Source organism: Salmo salar, chromosome 29 (genome assembly GCF_965601325.2).
Source record: "Salmo salar chromosome 29, fSalSal1, whole genome shotgun sequence".
Classification (NCBI taxonomy): domain Eukaryota; kingdom Metazoa; phylum Chordata; class Actinopteri; order Salmoniformes; family Salmonidae; genus Salmo; species Salmo salar.
Window position 1 is genome coordinate 37,626,382 of NC_138319.1, and position 19,191 is coordinate 37,645,572.

At 45.2% G+C, this 19,191-nt stretch overlaps 1 protein-coding gene across 1 annotated transcript in view; it reads right to left on the minus strand.

Moving 5' to 3' along the window:
- Positions 1-19,191, minus strand: part of LOC106590655 (phospholipid phosphatase-related protein type 5-like) — a 69,061-nt gene that overhangs the window by 4,775 nt on the left and 45,095 nt on the right. The window contains exon 2 of the mRNA XM_045710981.2: positions 15,721-15,853. Coding sequence (XP_045566937.2) covers positions 15,721-15,853 — 133 coding nt within the window. The remainder of the gene's footprint in view (positions 1-15,720; positions 15,854-19,191) is intronic.

Below are 19,191 nucleotides of genomic sequence, written 5' to 3' on the forward strand. Positions count from 1 at the left end.
GGTAGATGGGATGAGATTAGAGGAGGGTAGATGGGATGAGATTAGAGGAGGGTAGATGGGATGAGATTAGAGGAGGGTAGATGGGATGAGATTAGAGGAGGGTAGATGCTGACGGACTTCTGTCAGATGCATTACTTCAACAGTGACTCACTAGATAAGACTCAGACGAGACTGAGACGAGACTGAGACGAGACTCAGACGAGACTCAGACGAGACTCAGACGAGACTCAGACGAGACTACTATAAGACTCAGACAAGACAAGACTCAGACAAGACAAGACTCAGATTAGTAGACAAGTATTTGGCAGTAGATTTCAGAAGCCTGACAATGTTCCACTTAGTAGAAGCACAAATAATCCGGGCCGGTCGCCTGTCTGTGGAAAGGCTACGTATGGGGTTTAGCTAAATAATTACTTAGCTGGCAATGTAGACGGGGGAAATCATATTCATATTAAGCAGATATATTTAATCAAACTTTTCAATATTCAATCAAAAAACAAAAACTTCAAAGCCCATCTCTTTTTTGTGTAATTGATCCCATGTCTTACCATCTGGGTGTGGTGTGTGGTGGGTAGAGGATGAATGGGTAGAGGATGGATGGGTAGAGGCTGGATGGGTAGAGGATGAATGGGTAGAGGATGGATGGGTAGAGGATGGATGGGTAGAGGATGGATGGGTAGAAGATGGATAGGTAGAGGCTGGATGGGTAGAGGCTGCATGGGTAGAGGCTGGATGGGTAGAGGATGAATGGGTAGAGGATGGATGGGTAGAGGCTGGATGGGTAGAGGATGAATGGGTAGAGGATGAATGGGTAGAGGATGAATGGGTAGAGGATGAATGGGTAGAGGATGGATGGGTAGAGGATGAATGGGTAGAGGCTGAATGGGTAGAGGCTGAATGGGTAGAGGCTGGATGGGTAGAGGCTGAATGGGTAGAGGCTGAATGGGTAGAGGCTGAATGGGTAGAGGCTGGATGGGTAGAGGCTGGATGGGTAGAGCATGAATGGGTAGAGGCTGAATGGGTAGAGGCTGAATGGGTAGAGACTGGATGGGTAGAGGATGAATGGGTAGAGGCTGAATGGTTAGAGGATGAATGGGTAGAGGATGAATGGGTAGAGGATGGATGGGTAGAGGATGAATGGGTAGAGGATGGATGGGTAGAGGCTGGATGGGTAGAGGATGAATGGGTAGAGGATGAATGGGTAGAGACTGAATGGGTAGAGGATGAATGGGTAGAGGATGGATGGGTAGAGGATGAATGGGTAGAGGCTGAATGGGTAGAGGCTGAATGGGTAGAGGATGAATGGGTAGAGGCTGAATGGGTAGAGGCTGGATGGGTAGAGGCTGGATGGGTAGAGGCTGAATGGGTAGAGGCTGGATGGTTAGAGGATGAATGGTTAGAGGATGGATGGGTAGAGGCTGGATAGGTAGAGGATGAATGGGTAGAGGCTGGATGGGTAGAGGCTGGATGGGTAGAATATGAATGGGTAGAGGATAAATGGTTAGAGGCTGGATGGGAAGAGGCTGGATGGGTAGAGGCTGGATGGGTAAAGGCTGGATGGTAGCGGCTGGATGGATAGAGGATGATGGGTAGAGGCTGGATGGGTAGAGGCTGGATGGGTAGAGGCTGAATGGGTAGAGGATGGATGGGTAGAGGCTGGATGGGTAGAAGATGGATGGGTAGAGTCTGTATGGGTAGAGTCTGTATGGGTAGAGTCTGGATGGGTAGAGGCTGGATGGGTAGAGGCTGGATGGGTAGAGGCTGGCTGGGTAGAGGCTGGATGGGTAGAGGCTAGATGGGTAGAGGCTGAATGGGTAGAAGATGGATGGGTAGAGGCTGGATGGTTAGAGGCTGGATGGTTAGAGGCTGGATGGTTAGAGGCTGGATGGGTAGAGGCAGGATGGGTAGGGTCTGGATGGTTAGAGGCTGGATGGGTAGAGGCTGGATGGGTAGAGCATGAATGGCAGAGATTGGATGGGTAGAGCCTGGATGGGTAGAGGCTGGATGGGTAGAGGCTAGATGGGTAGAGGCTGGATGGGTAGAGGCTGGATGGGTAGAGGCTAGATGGGTAGAGGCTAGATGGGTAGAGGCTGGATGGGCAGAGGCTGGATGGATCTTGATAACGTTGATGCTGACTGAGGAACTGAGGTTTCACTGCATCAGACAATGGCTCACGAAATGTCTCTCACAGACACACACCACACCACACACTACACACTACACACACACACACACACTGTCCGAGGATGGTACAGGGTTGAAGAGGTTAGGTTAAGGTACTGTAAGGATGGTACAGGGTTGAAGAGGTTAAGGTACTGTAAGGATGGTACAGGGTTGAAGAGGTTAAGGTACTGTAAGGATGGTACAGGGTTGAAAAGGTTAAGGTACTGTAAGGATGGTACAAGGTTGAAGCGGTTAGGTTAAGGTACTGTAAGGATGGTACAGGGTTGAAGAGGTGAAGGTACTGTAAGGATGGTACAAGGTTGAAGCGGTTAAGGTACTGAAAGGATGGTACAGGGTTGAAGAGGTTAGGTTAAGGTACTGTAAGGATGGTACAGGGTTGAAGAGGTTAAGGTACTGTAAGGATGGTACAGGGTTGAAGAGGTTAAGGTACTGTAAGGATGGTACAGGGTTGAAGAAGTGAAGGTACTGTAAGGATGGTACAGGGTTGAAGAGGTTATGGTACTGTAAGGATGGTACAAGGTTGAAGCGGTTAGGTTAAGGTACTGTAAGGATGGTACAGGGTTGAAGAGGTGAAGGTACTGTAAGGATGGTACAAGGTTGAAGCGGTTAAGGTACTGAAAGGATGGTACAGGGTTGAAGAGGTTAGGTTAAGGTACTGTAAGGATGGTACAGGGTTGAAGAGGTTAAGGTACTGTAAGGATGGTACAGGGTTGAAGAGGTTAAGGTACTGTAAGGATGGTACAGGGTTGAAGAGGTGAAGGTACTGTAAGGATGGTACAGGGTTGAAGAGGTTATGGTACTGTAAGGATGGTACAGGGTTGAAGAGGTTAAGGTACTGTAAGGATGGTACAGGGTTGAAGAGGTTAAGGTACTGTAAGGATGGTACAGGGTTGAAGAGGTTATGGTACTGTAAGGATGGTACAAGGTTGAAGCGGTTAGGTTAAGGTACTGTAAGGATGGTACAGGGTTGAAGAGGTTATGGTACTGTAAGGATGGTACAGGGTTGAAGAGGTGAAGGTACTGTAAGGATGGTACAGGGTTGAAGAGGTGAAGGTACTGTAAGGATGGTACAGGGTTGAAGAGGTGAAGGTACTGTAAGGATGGTACAGGGTTGAAGAGTTTAAGGTACTGTAAGGATGGTACAGGGTTGAAAAGGTTAAGGTACTGTAAGGATGGTACAAGGTTGAAGAGGTGAAGGTACTGTAAGGATGGTACAGGGTTGAAGAGGTTAGGTTAAGGTACTGTAAGGATGGTACAGGGTTGAAGAGGTTAAGGTACTGTAAGGATGGTACAGGGTTGAAGAGGTGAAGGTACTGTAAGGATGGTACAGGGTTGAAGAGGTGAAGGTACTGTAAGGATGGTACAGGGTTGAAGAGGTTAGGTTAAGGTACTGTAAGGATGGTACAGGGTTGAAGAGGTTAAGGTACTGTAAGGATGGTACAGGGTTGAAGAGGTTAAGGTACTGTAAGGATGGTACAGGGTTGAAGAGGTGAAGGTACTGTAAGGATGGTACAGGGTTGAAGAGGTTAGGTTAAGGTACTGTAAGGATGGTACAGGGTTGAAGAGGTTATGGTACTGTAAGGATGGTACAGGGTTGAAGAGGTTAAGGTACTGTAAGGATGGTACAGGGCTGAAGAGGTGAAGGTACTGTAAGGATGGTACAGGGTTGAAGAGGTGAAGGTACTGTAAGGATGGTACAGGGTTGAAGAGGTGAAGGTACTGTAAGGATGGTACAGGGTTGAAGAGGTGAAGGTACTGTAAGGATGGTACAGGGTTGAAGAGGTTAGGTTAAGGTACTGTAAGGATGGTACAGGGTTGAAGAGGTGAAGGTACTGTAAGGATGGTACAGGGTTGAAGAGGTGAAGGTACTGTAAGGATGGTACAGGGTTGAAGAGGTGAAGGTACTGTAAGGATGGTACAGGGTTGAAGAGGTGAAGTTACTGTAAGGATGGTACAGGGTTGAAGAGATGAACAAGTGCACATCATCGCTCCGCTTTGAACCTTGAAAGACCTGTGGGAGACGTAGAGGGCTGCTCTCCAGGATGGCTGTCATCTCTAACAGTCATCCATGTAGAGACCATAGAGTGGTGCCCTGAAAACTAGCTGATCCCTTCACAATAAGAGCGTGAAGAAAGGCAAATACTTAAGAGCGAGCGTGTTGTTATGTTCTAAATGTAATCTTTGCCCACAGAGCATTGACATGTGAGTCATTATGCAAAGTCAGTCTAAATAAAAGACCTCGATGAGATGACTAGTTTCCTTCCTGTGATGTATTTTCCTGCTCTGAAGGGAAAATAATGGCATCACGCATGCAAGCAAGCAAGAACACAAAAACACACACACACACACACACACACACACACACACACACACACACACACACACACACACACACACACACACACACACACACACACACACACACACACACACACACACACACACACACACAGCTGTGTTTCTGGCCTCTAGTAATATGAACTGAATAAAGAAATCAGGGTCAGATGATCAAATAAACAGAATCAGAGATCAGCCAATCAGAGGGTTCCAGGATAGCTAGGGCCGTATCATTACAGAACAAGATCAGCCAATCAGAGGGTTCCAGGATAGCTAGGGCCGTATCATTACAGAACAAGATCAGCCAATCAGAGGGTTCCAGGATAGCTAGGGCCGTATCATTACAGAACAAGATCAGCCAATCAGAGGGTTCCAGGATAGCTAGGCCCGTATCATTACAGAACAAGAGCAGCCAATCAGAGGGTTCCAGGATAGCTAGGCCCGTATCATTACAGAACAAGAGCAGCCAATCAGAAGGTTCCAGGATAGCTAGGGCCGTATCATTACAGAACAAGAACAGCCAATCAGAGGGTTCCAGGATAGCTAGGGCCGTATCATTACAGAACAAGAGCAGCCAATCAGAGGGTTCCAGGATAGCTAGGGCCGTATCATTACAGAACAAGATCAGCCAATCAGAGGGTTCCAGGATAGCTAGGGCCGTATCATTACAGAACAAGAGCAGCCAATCAGAGGGTTCCAGGATAGCTAGGGCCGTATCATTACAGAACAAGAGCAGCCAATCAGAGGGTTCCAGGATAGCTAGGGCCGTATCATTACAGAACAAGAACAGCCAATCAGAGGGTTCCAGGATAGCTAGGGCCGTATCATTACAGAACAAGAGCAGCCAATCAGAGGGTTCCAGGATAGCTAGGGCCGTATCATTACAGAACAAGAGCAGCCAATCAGAGGGTTCCAGGATAGCTAGGGCCGTATCATTACAGAACAAGATCAGCCAATCAGAGGGTTCCAGGATAGCTAGGGCCGTATCATTACAGAACAAGAGCAGCCAATCAGAAGGTTCCAGGATAGCTAGGGCCGTATCATTACAGAACAAGAGCAGCCAATCAGAGGGTTCCAGGATAGCTAGGGCCGTATCATTACAGAACAAGATCAGCCAATCAGAGGGTTCCAGGATAGCTAGGGCCGTATCATTATAGAACAAGAGCAGCCAATCAGAGGGTTCCAGGATAGCTAGGGCCGTATCATTATAGAACAAGAGCAGCCAATCAGAGGGTTCCAGGATAGCTAGGGCCGTATCATTATAGAACAAGAGCAGCCAATCAGAGGGTTCCAGGACAGCTAGGGCCGTATCATTACAGAACAAAAGAGAATAAAATGATGCTGTGTCTCTGAGATATAATACCTGTAATTGGTTGAAGAGGTACTGTACTGGTGCACTACAATACACAGCAGGCTGCTGTGTTCGACCTGTGTTGAAATGATCCCCCGTACAGGCTGCAGTCTGCTAGGGAGGCTTAGGTGACCGTGGTATCCCGATCTGATCCCATTGGATAATGCCCTTAGATTATCAGACAGACATAAATCCCCTCTTCTAGTGAGCTGCGTCATCCATACCTGTACAGCCAGCCGGGGGCCGTGGTAGCTACTGCTGGCTGCTGGGGCTGACATGATCTGCAGAACTAACTGTAAAATCAACACAGTCTTATTAAAACAATGTGGTCCTGTTATACTAAGTTATCCATGTAACAGCCTATGTGATTTGTAGAGAGACAGAGACATGAGAAGAGTGTATTCTCTCAAGGATCATGGTGATACTCCGTTGTAGCTGTAGTTTATCTAAAACAACCACTTAAGGGTGAGAGCAAAGAAGAGGTGACTTTATACAGTACTGTACCACTTCCTTCAGGGATCAGTACTTCCTTCAGGGATCACCACTTCCTTCAGGGATCAGTACTTCCTTCAGGGATCAGTACTGTACCACTTCCTTCAGGGATCAGTACTTCCTTCAGGGATCAGTACTGTACCACTTCCTTCATGGATCAGTACTTCCTTCAGGGATCAGTACTGTACCACTTCCTTCAGGGATCAGTACTGTACCACTTCCTTCAGGGATCAGTACTGTACCACTTCCTTCAGGGATCAGTACTGTACCACTTCCTTCAGGGATCACCACTTCCTTCAGGGATCAGTACTGTACCACTTCCTTCAGGGATCACCACTTCCTTCAGGGATCAGTACTGTACCACTTCCTTCAGGGATCACCACTTCCTTCAGGGATCAGTACTGTTCCATTTCCTTCAGGGATCAGTACTGTTCCACTTCCTTCAGGGATCAGTACTGTACCACTTCCTTCAGGGATCAGTACTGTACCACTTCCTTCAGGGATCAGTACTGATCCACTTCCTTCAGGGATCAGTACTGTACCACTTCCTTCAGGGATCACCACTTCCTTCAGGGATCAGTACTGTACCACTTCCTTCAGGGATCACCACTTCCTTCAGGGATCAGTACTGTACCACTTCCTTCAGGGATCAGTACTGTTCCACTTCCTTCAGGGATCAGTACTGTTCCACTTCCTTCAGGGATCAGTACTGTACCACTTCCTTCAGGGATCAGTACTGTTCCACTTCCTTCAGGGATCAGTACTGTTCCACTTCCTTCAGGGATCAGTACGGTCCATTATCTACCTTCAGGGATCAGTACTGTTCCACTTCCTTCAGGGATCAGTACTGTTCCACTTCCTTCAGGGATCAGTACGGTCCATTATCTACCTTCAGGGATCAGTACTGTTCCACTTCCTTCAGGGATCAGTACTGTACCACTTCCTTCAGGGATCAGTACGGTCCATTATCTCCCTTCAGGGATCAGTACGGTACCACTTCCTTCAGGGATCAGTACTGTACCACTTCCTTCAGGGATCAGTACTGTACCACTTCCTTCAGGGATCAGTACTGTTCCACTTCCTTCAGGGATCAGTACTGTACCACTTCCTTCAGGGATCAGTACTGTTCCACTTCCTTCAGGGATCAGTACTGTACCACTTCCTTCGGGGATCAGTACTGTACCACTTCCTTCGGGGATCAGTACTGTACCACTTCCTTCAGGGATCAGTACTGTTCCACTTCCTTCAGGGATCAGTACTGTACCACTTCCTTCATGGATCAGTACTGTACCACTTCCTTCAGGGATCAGTACTGTACCACTTCCTTCAGGGATCAGTACTGTACCACTTCCTTCAGGGATCAGTACTGTACCACTTCCTTCAGGGATCAGTACTGTACCACTTCCTTCAGGGATCAGAGCTGTACCACTTCCTTCAGGGATCAGAGCTGTTCCACTTCCTTCAGGGATCAGAGCTGTACCACTTCCTTCAGGGATCAGTACTGTACCACTTCCTTCAGGGATCAGTACTGTACCACTTCCTTCAGGGCTCAGTACTGTACCACTTCCTTCAGGGCTCAGTACTGTCCATTATCTCCCTTCAGGGCTCAGTACTGTCCATTATCTCCCTTCAGGTCTCAGTACTGTCCATTATCTCCCTTCAGGGCTCAGTACTGTCCATTATCTCCCTTCAGGGCTCAGTACTGTCCATTATCTCCCTTCAATGCATGTAAAAGTATGTGATTCTATATGAGGAGCCACTGTCCATATGGACCTAATTTGCATGAATTGCACCATGGCTACTGAGCATGTATTGCGCCATGGCTAGGGACAAGACAGAGAGGCATTGCAACATGGCTAACCAGCATGCATTGCACCATGGTTAGGGACAAGACAGAGAGGCATTGAAACATGGCTAACCAGCATGTATTGCGCCATGGCTAGGGACAAGACAGAGAGGCATTGCAACATGGCTAACCAACATGCATTGCACCATGGCTAGGGACAAGACAGAGAGGATTTAATACATAAAATATATGCCACTAAGCAGATGCTTTTATCCAAAGTAGTCTATATATTATGCATGTGTGTGTCAGTGGAGGGTGCTGACAAGAGGACAGCTCATAATAATATCAGGAACGGAGCAAATGGAACGGCATCAAAAACTCCACTGATTCCACTCCAGTCATTACCACGAGCCCGTCCTCCCCAGTTAAGGTGCCACCAACCTCCTATGTGTGGAATAACGTGAATGAACATCCTTTTAAAAGACTGAGAAAAATGAACTGGCGCACGGGGAACATTTCATTTTGAGAAAATGGCCGATAACGTACTTTCTATAAATATGACAATTTATGTCACATTAATTAATCTCTTATTCATATATCACTTCTAAACTGACAAATAAACATAAAATATACCTTTTACAAATACATCAGCACGTTTAATACATTTGTTTCAAGCAATAGAGAATATGCTTTGAGTACTGGTCTGTAGGGCAAATCTGCTGTTTTGTGCAAATTCTCCATCCCTTTGATCAAAAGGCTTTTGTATGGCTGGTGAAATGTGCAGAACATAAATAAGCTATGCCTGCCCCATATGTAAGGCCCCTCTTTACTTTCTTGACTGTGTCATGGGACCTGCGCTTACGCTTGGCACTCTCCATTGACGCAGCATCAGCTCTCACACAACTCCTCTCTGATATTGCTTCCAGTTTCACCCAAAGTGCTGTCAAGCCTAAATGTGTTCATCACATTTGATATAGCAGTGGCTCCCTCATTGAACGTGTCTACCCAGTGGCTACCCACCCTATGATATAGCGGTACCATTTTCTGTGCAATCTCTCTATTCAAAAACGTATGTCCTCCAAGGTTTTTGTGACAGGGTGGATCTTCACCATTTTCTATGGCTCACTGGTACCGGCACCTATGCACTGTCATGACGTTGGCCTGTGGGTAAGGTTTATGACCCCCCATAAATACCTTTCTCCCTTCCCCTCTCTCTGACCCTACTGAAGGACTTTTGAATTGCCTTTGTTAAATATAGAGAGTCTGGGAACATCAAACAAGTGGGGGGAAAGGAACCATATTTCGGTAATAGAACCAGTTGGAAATATACCAGGTACTTAATGAATATGATGTCTGTTCAGTTGTCATCTGAGACATTATGACTGATGACAGGACGACATAAACTGTACCTTTGAAAGTCTACACATTCTAGTTATCAGATTCACATGGAATTGTTGTGCAATTTAAATGTTTGATATTGAAACTGTTTGTTAGAAGATTAATTGTAATTTTAGCTTCCAAATGAGAGAATTGGGTTTTCATAAGGAAAGTGCCCTGCTTAATCAGTGGCCCGCCCCTGTGAAGAGACATGGGTTATAAACGATGAAACACACCCTTCTCCCTCTCCACTATATAAGCCTTTGACGAAAAGATAACCACATGTTCCAGTACGTGAGGTCTGCAGCCTCTACGTTAGAAGGACACACATGTCAAGTACAGAACTAAGCCAACCTCGGCGTGAGCTTTGGTTGCGAATGGTATGAACTTTGAACTCGTATTCATTACAGAAGTGATACTTCCTAGCCGTTGAGTTAGCAGCGGCCGCTGTAAACGTGGGCTAACAGCATCTCTGTTATGTCTGGTTCTATATCTGTATCTTCAGCATCTCTGTTATGTCTGGTTCTATATCCTGTTGGGGATAGGGGGCAGTATTTGCACGGCCCGATAAAAAACATACCCGATTTAATCTGGTTACTACTCCTGCCCAGTAACTAGAATATGCATATAATTGTTTGATTTGGATAGAAAACACCCCAAAGTTTCTAAAACTGTTTGAATGGTGTCTGTGAGTATAACAGAACTCATACGGCAGGCCAAAACCTGAGAAGATTCTAAACAGGAAGTGCCCTCTCTGACCATTTCTTGGCCTTCTTTGTCATCTCTATCCAAAACAGAGGATCTCTGCTGTAACGTGACACTTTCTAAGGCTCCCATAGGCTCTCAGAAGGCGCCAGAACGTTGAATGATGACTCTGCAGTTACTGGCTGAAAAACAGTAGCGCATTTGGTAAGTGGTCGATCTGAGAACAATGAGACGGCGTGCGCATGCACGTGAAGAGTCCATTTCTCCCGGTCGGAATATTATCGCTATTTTACAAGAAAAATCGCATAAAAATAGATTTTAAACAGCGTTTGACATGCTTCGAAGTACGGTAATGGAATATTTCGATTTTTTTTGTCACGATATGCGCCGGCGCGTCACCCTTTGGATAGTGTCTTGAACGCACTAACAAAACGCCGCTATTTGGATATAACTATGGATTATTTGGAACCAAACCAACATTTGTTGTTGAAGTAGAAGTCCTGGGAGTGCATTCTGACGAAGAACAGCAAAGGTAATCCAATTTTTCTTATAGTAAATCTGAGTTTGGTGAGTACCAAACTTGGTGGGTGTCAAAATAGCTAGCCTGTGATGGCTGGGCTATCTACTCAGAATATTGCAAAATGTGCTTTCATCGAAAAGCTATTTTAAAATCGGACACCGCGATTGCATAAAGGAGTTCTGTATCTATAATTATTAAAATAATTGTTATGTTTTTTGTGAACGTTTATCGTGAGTAATTTAGTAAATTCACCGGAAGTGTTCGGTGGGAATGCTAGTCACATGCTAGTCACATGCTAATGTAAAAAGCTGGTTTTTGATATAAATATTAACTTGATTGAACAAAACATGCATGTATTGTATAACATAATGTCCTAGGAGTGTCATCTGATGAAGATCATCAAAGGTTAGTGCTGCATTTAGCTGTGGTTTTGGTTTTTGTGACATTATATGCTTGCTTGAAAAATGGGTGTCTGATTATTTCTGGCTGGGTACTCTGCTGTCATAATCTAATGTTTTGCTTTCGTTGTAAAGCCTTTTTGAAATCGGACAGTGTGGTTAGATTAACAAGAGTCTTGTCTTTAAAATGGTGTAAAATAGTCATATGTTTAAGAAATTGAAGTAATAGCATTTCTAAGGTATTTGAATATCGCGCCACGGGATTCCACTGGCTGACGCAAACATCCCACCTAGCCCAGAGAGGATATCTGTATCCTCCTTCAGCATCTCTGTTATGTCTGGGTCTATATCTGTATCTTCAGCATCTCTGTTATGGCTGGGTCTATATCTGTATCCTCCTTCAGCATCTCTGTTATGTCTGGGTCTATAGCTGCCTGCGACCCGGAACCGGGTGAGTCTGCCACCAGTCCGGAGCCGCCAGAGCCGCCCGCCAGTCCAGAGCCGCCAGAGCCGCCCGCCAGTCCGGAGCCGCCAGAGCCGCCCGCCAGTCCGGAGCCGCCCGCCAGTCTGGAGCCGCCAGAGCCGCCTGCCAGTCTGGAGCCGCCAGAGCCGCCTGCCAGTCTGGAGCCGCCCGCCAGTCCAGAGCCGCCCGCCAGTCCGGAGCCGCCAGAGCCGCCCGCCAGTCCGGAGCCACCAGAGCCGCCCGCCAGTCCAGAGCCGCCGCCAGTCCGGAGCCGCCCGCCAGTCCGGAGCCGCCCGCCAGTCCGGAGCCGCCCGCCAGTCCAGAGCCGCCCACCAGTCCAGAGCCGCCCGCCAGTCCAGAGCCGCCCGCCAGTCCAGAGCCGCCAGAGCCGCCCGCCAGTCCGGGGCCAACCGCCAGTCTGTAGCCACCAGGGTCGCCTGCCAGCCGGGCGCAGCCAGGGGAGCCACCTAAGTGGGCTAAGCCAAGGGTGGAGCGGGGTCCACGTCCCACACCTGAGCCACCTCCAGTATAGGTGGGTTGGGGAGGGGGGGTGTAGCACAGGTGCCATCGTTGACGGCAGCCACCTTCCCTTCCCTCCCTTTAGTTAGGGGTTTATTTTGTTTTTGTTTTTTTGAGGTGCATCCGGGGTCTGCACCTTTAGGGGGGGTACTGTCATGTCCTGACCAGTATAGGGGTTATTTGTTATTGTAGTTTGGTCAGGACTTGGCAGAGGATTTTTGTTTTATGTGATTCGGGGTGGTGGTTTGTTTAGAAGGGTGTTTGATTTATTATTTCTGGGTTTTGGGTTATGTTCTATGTTTTTGTATTTCTATGTTCTTTCAAGTTTAGTATTTTCTATGTTAGGTATTGGGTGTTGGACTCTCAATTGAAGGCAGGTGTTTGTAGTTGCCTTTGATTGAGAGTCCTATATAGAGGGATGTGTTTTGTTTGTTAATTGTGGGTAGTTGTCTTTAGCACTGCTGTAGTAAGTATAGCCTGTTAAACTGTCTTCTGTCGTTCTTTTGTTTATTGTTTTTCTCGTGTTCACATTTATTTAATAAATTAATATGATGAGCACGCAACCCGCTGCGCCTTGGTCCTCTCTTCACGACGACAGCCGTTACACTGGTTCTGTATCTTCAGCATCTCTGTTATGTCTGGGTCTATATCTGTATCCTCATCCTCCTTCAGCATCTCTGTTATGTCTGGTTCTATATCTGTATCCTCCTTCAGCATCTCTGTTATGTCTGGGTCTATATCTGTATCCTCATCCTCCTTCAGTAACTCTGTTATGTCTGGTTCTATATCTGTATCCTCCTTCAGCATCTCTGTTATGTCTGGGTCTATATCTGTATCCTCATCCTCCTTCAGTAACTCTGTTATGTCTGGGTCTATATCTGTATCCTCATCCTCCTTCAGTAACTCTGTTATGTCTGGGTCTATATCTGTATCCTCATCCTCCTTCAGTATCTCTGTTATGTCTGGGTCTATATCTGTATCCTCGTCCTCCTTCAGTATCTCTGTTATGTCTGGGTCTATATCTGTATCCTCGTCCTCCTTCAGTATCTCTGTTATGTCTGGGTATATATCTGTATCCTCGTCCTCCTTCAGCATCTCTGTTATGTCTGGGTCTATATCTGTATCCTCATCCTCCTTCAGCATCTCTGTTATGTCTGGGTCTATATCTGTATCCTCATTCAGCATCTCTGTTATGTCTGGGTCTATATCTGTGTATCCTCTTCTAATTAGCTTTGCAGCACTCTCCAATGACTTCCTCCCTCTCTGAATCTCTGCAACTAAAGTGTGTGGGGGGGTAGTACTTATTATGTCTGTTCGACATTACAGTCATAACTGCAGGACTGAATATCAGCATGTTACCCTCTGTAAATATCAGCATGTTACCCTCTGTAAATATCAGCATGTTACCCTCTGTAAATATCAGCATATTACCCTCTGTAAATATCATTATATTACCCTCTGTAAATATCAGCATGTTACCCTATGTAAATATCAGCATGTTACCCTCTGTAAATATCAGCATATTACCCTCTGTAAATATCAGCATGTTACCCTCTGTAAATATCAGCATGTTACCCTCTGTAAATATCAGCATATTACCCTATGTAATATCAGCATATTACCCTATGTAAATATCAGCATGTTACCCTCTGTAAATATCAGCATATTACCCTCTGTAAATATCAGCATGTCACCCTCTGTAAATATCAGCATGTTACCCTATGTAAATATCAGCATATTACCCTATGTAATATCAGCATATTACCCTATGTAAATATTAGCATATCAGCATGTATTTACTTCATGTAAAGCTAATTTCTCAGTAATCACAGTAGGCTACAGCCCTATGACACTGTAGGTCTATGTGACAGTTTCATTGTATAGTTATGGTTTCCTATCTCTCTGTTTTATTCACTTTGAATACATTTGTTGTAGCCAGGAAATACATATTATTTATACACAGCAGGCCACCTGACAATAATGGGCCACTCTCCCTTTTTATTTACCTGTCATTCTCCTGTCATGTCTCTGATATGTGCTGAGACACAGGGAAGGAATCCCTAGGACTTTGACAATTTTCTTTAGAGTTGCATAACCAAGTACAAGTTTGTGGGCTAGAAGAACCATCCTCACATTTATATCAAATGCCACATCTCCCCTGGAGCACTCCTGCAGCCTGGAGGAAGTGTAAACACTCTTATTAAATTCATCACGATCACCTTCAGAATTACAGAATCCCTGGTTGGTGGGGTCTATGGTGATTTTTAGTCCAGTGTTTAAACACGTAGGGGAAATTGAATCATGTACAATTTGGTTTATTTGTGACATGTGGAATAAAAGCCACTCTTGGCTGGCTGCTATCTGGTTGATCGCTGCCAGTTGTCATCTTTATCTCAATTTGCGTCTCGGCGAGCTGCTGGGGGCCTACCTCCTTTTCCTCCTCTACCTGACCTGTCACTGCCTCGATCGGCTGATCAGGCAACTTTTTTCTTTCACTGTCTTTCTCGCATTGGCTAACTGAGATCGCCTATTTTTATTCACACACTGTAGGTATATTCTTTGAGATTTTCTCATTTTGTCTCTCTTTACATGGATTCTTCGCGGAGATATTTTTAAAACAAGGAAGTGCTACGTGACACGTGAGGCCTTTTAACCAATCAGGTTGCCGGAAAGGGTCTTTTAATGCCAGTAACCAATCGGATGTCAGGAAATGATTCATCTTTCAGCACGAGCCATTATGTCTACAAAGGATATAGCCATGTATGGACTAGCTAACGATAGGCTCCAGAAAACAAGCTTTTTGAATGATATATGATTCAACGTGGAAAGTTTTAAAAATAGCGGTTGAAGTTCCGGATGAAACATGCTAACAAGAAGGAAATATAGGCTATGTGTAGTTGACGGATAAAATGATACAAATCAAGTATTTATATACATTATTGCCGATTTATTTGTACATTTTATGAAAGTCAGGATGTGATAGTTCCAAAATCTGAAAATTGAAAGATGGAATTTAAATGTTTGCCTGTGGTGCCTGGCCTTAATAATGACTCTATGGTGTACCCAGACACACATATTCATTTGACAAATGTTTAGATAATAGTGATAATGACTCTATGTGTCACGTCCTGACCCTAGTAAGATGTAATTTTCTATAGTAGAGTTGGTCAGGGCGTGACAGGGGGTGTTTTGGGGTTTTCTATGTTTTATACATCTATGTTTAAGGTCTAGTTTTTCTATTTCTATGTTGGGATTGTTTGGGGTTGATCTCTAATTGGAGGCAGCTGATCCTCATTGCCTCTGATTAGAGATCATATTTAAGTAGGGGTTTTTCTTCCTGGGTTTTGTGGGTAGTTATTTTCTGTTTAGTGTATGTCACCTGACGGAACTGTTTTCGGTTGTTTTGTTTAAGTATATTCATTAAAAGTAAATATGAGCACTCTACACGCTGCGCCTTGGTCCCCTTTATACGACCCGCGTTACAGAACTACCCACCATGTATGGATCGCGTTACACTATGGCGTACCCAGACACACATATTAATTTGACAAATATTTAGATGATAGTGATAATGACTCTATGGCGTACCCAGAAAGCGAAAGGTCCTTTGCACCAAAGGGTTGAGGTAGCAGCAGTCTCCAGTCTGGATGGTCTTCTCCTGGTCATCCAGCTCTTTAGAGGAGTACTGTATCAAAAACAGGACAGCCTCTGAGATCATCATCTAGACAAGTAAAGAGAGAAAGAGATTATTAACAAATAAGCATCTTTTCTTTAAAGAAAATATCCACACACACACACACACACACAAAAAATTCATCCCCAAATCTGGTATTTATGACTCCTAACTCCACCCAAAAACTATATTTTGGTGCTTGTTTCATTAGTCCATTGTTGACACAGTCCCAAAATGTTTTACTTGTCAGCAATTCAGTTTTCAAGATATGTAACTTTCAAAATACAGAAATCATCCTGTGTGATGCAGCTTGCTTCATATGATGCTCCGTTTTGAGTTTTCATTTAAATGTGAAGTCAAAAATATCAGATGGCACTCACACACACACACAGTACCACATCTCCTCTAACACACTGTACCACACACACACACACACACACACACACACACACACACACAGTACCACATCTCCTCTAACACACTGTACCCACACACACACACACACACACACACACACACACACACACACACACACACACACACACACACACACACACACACACACACACACATCCACACATCTCAAATCAATCAATGTAATTGGTCACATACACATATTTAGCAGATGTTATTGAGGGTGTAGCGAAATGCTTGCGCTTCTAGGCTCCAACAGTCCAGTAGTATCTAACAATTCACAACAATACACACAAATGTAAACGAATGGAATTAAGAAAATGTAACTATTAGGACGAGCAATGTCGACGTGGCATCGACTAAAATACTGTAGAGTACAGTATATACATATGAGATGAGTAAAGCAGTATGTAAACATCATTAAAGTGACTAGTGTTCCATTATTAATAAAGTGACTAGTGATTCCATGTCTATGTATATAGGGCAGCAGCCTCTAAGGTGCAGGGTTGAGTAACTGGGTGGTAGCTGACTAGTAATGGCATTGAAACAGTTTGATTGCCTTGAGATAGAAGCTGTTTTTCAGTCTCTCAATCCAAGCATTGATGCACCTGTACTGCCCTCGCCTTCTAGATGATAGCAAGGTGAACAGGCCATGGCTCGGTTGGTTGATGTCCTTGATAATATTTTGGGCCTTCCTGTGACACTGGGTGCTGTAGGTGTAATGGAGGGCAGGCAGTGTGCTCCCGGGGATGTGTTGGGCTGACCGTACCTCCATCTGGAGAGCCCTGCGGTTGTGAGCGGTGCAGTTGCCATACCAGGCGGTGATACAGCCCGACAGGATGCTCTCAATGGTGCATCTGTAAAAGTTTGTGAGGGTCTTAGGTGACAAACCAAATTTCTTCAGCCTCCTCCTCACTGTCTGTGTGGGTGGACCACTTCAGATTGTCAGTGATGTGTACGCCGAGGAACTTGAAGTTTTTCATCTTCTCCACTGCGGTCCCGTCGATGTGGATAGGGGTGTGCTCTCTCTGCTGTCTCCTGAAGTCCATGATCAGCTCCTTAATTTGTTGACGTTGAGGAAGAGGTTATTTTCCTGGCACCACTCCGCCAGGGCCCTCACCTCAACCCTGTAGGCTGTTTCATCATTGTTGGTTAATCAGGCTTACTACTATTGGGTTGTCTGCAAACTTGATGATTGAGTGTCCACGCCGTCATGGGTGAACAGGGAGTATAGGGAGTACAGGAGGGGGCTGAGCACGCACCCTTGTGGTGCCCCTGTGTTGAGGATCACCATACTGGAGGTGTTGTTTCCTACCTTCACCACCTCAGGGGCGGCTCGTAAGAAGTCCAGGACCCAGTTTCACAGGGCAGGGTTCAGACCCAGGGCCCGAGCTTAATGATGAGCTTGGAGGGTACTATGGTGTTGAAGGCTGAGCTATAATCAATGAACAGCATTCTTACATACATTTTCCAATCAGTTATGGTACCAACTGCTCTATACGGCAGTGAAGTATGGGATCCGCTCTCTAATAATGAAATTACCAAATGGGACAAACATCCAATCGAAATACTGCATGCAGAGTTTTGCAAGACTTTACTTCAAGTGCAAAGAAAACCTCCAGATAACACATATAGAGCAGAAATGGGCCAAAACCCCCTCGTCATTCAAATAGAAAAAAGAGCCATCACATTTTACAAAAAGTGACCCCAAAACATTCCATCACACACGCTCTACAATGTCAAGAGATGAAACCAGAGAAGAGTCCCCTCAGCCAGCTGGTTCTGAGGCTCAGTTCACTAACCCAAACCAACCACATACAGCCTCAGGACAGCACTCAGAAAATCTGGCCCAAACAAATCATCACAAGGCAAAAATAAAAATATATCACCTATTGGAAAGACACAACAAAAAAATCATAGTAAACGTCAATGCTATTTGTCTCTAAACAGACAGTACATGGTGGCAGACTATCTGACCACTGTGACTGATAGAAAACAGAGAGGACAGGAGAGGTAGAGACAGAGCTGCACTTCCTGTTACACTGTGACAAATACTCAGACCTAAGACAATCTTTCTTTCCGAAAACTATCATTGAGTACAACGAATTTCAAACTATAAAAGCTGAAGAAGAAATCAGATATTTACTGGGTGAAAAGCCAAATATGTGTCCTCCTGCCACAACCTGAGGGATAGCCAGTGAAAAGCCAAATATGTGTCCTCCTGCCACAACCTGAGGGATAGCCAGTGAAAAGTGCAATGTAATGTCAATAAAATGTCCCATTTAGTTTTGTCTTTCATACCAGGTCATGTGTCTTCTCAGTCAGGTTGAGACTGGTCTACTACTATTGCTGTAATGTATTATTCTCATTAATATTGTTGTTGTAGTTGCTGATAATGGTAATCCCATTTCCACTACTACTAGTATTATTGCTGTTGGTCACACCATTTTTGTTAAATGTATACTTTGAGTGAGTGAGTGAGTGAGTGAGTGAGTGAGTGAGTGAGTGAGTGAGTGAGTGAGTGAGTGAGTGAGTGAGTGAGTGAGTGAGTGAGTGAGTGAGTGAGTGAGTGAGTGAGTGAGTGAGTGAGTGAGTCAGAGAGACAGAGTGAGTGAGTGAGACAGAGAGACAGAGTGAGAGAGAGAGTGAGAGAGAGAGTGAGAGAAAGAGACAGAGAGAGAGAGACAGAGAGAGAGAGACAGAGAAAGAGAGACAGAGAAAGAGAGACAGAGAAAGAAAGAGAGAGACTAAGGTCTGATGTATCAGGTCCCAGTTGAGGATACAGTGATAAAGATTCTTCCTCCTCTCTATGTAAGGCAGGGGAACAGAACAGCCCAGGGCCTTGCTGAGGCCCACGGCCACCAGAATCTAGGTTACACACATTGAGATCCACACTCAAGGCCAACTAAACCACTTCAGCAAGATGTCATACTGTATGAGCTTCACTTTCTCACATTCTTTTTTTCTCCTCT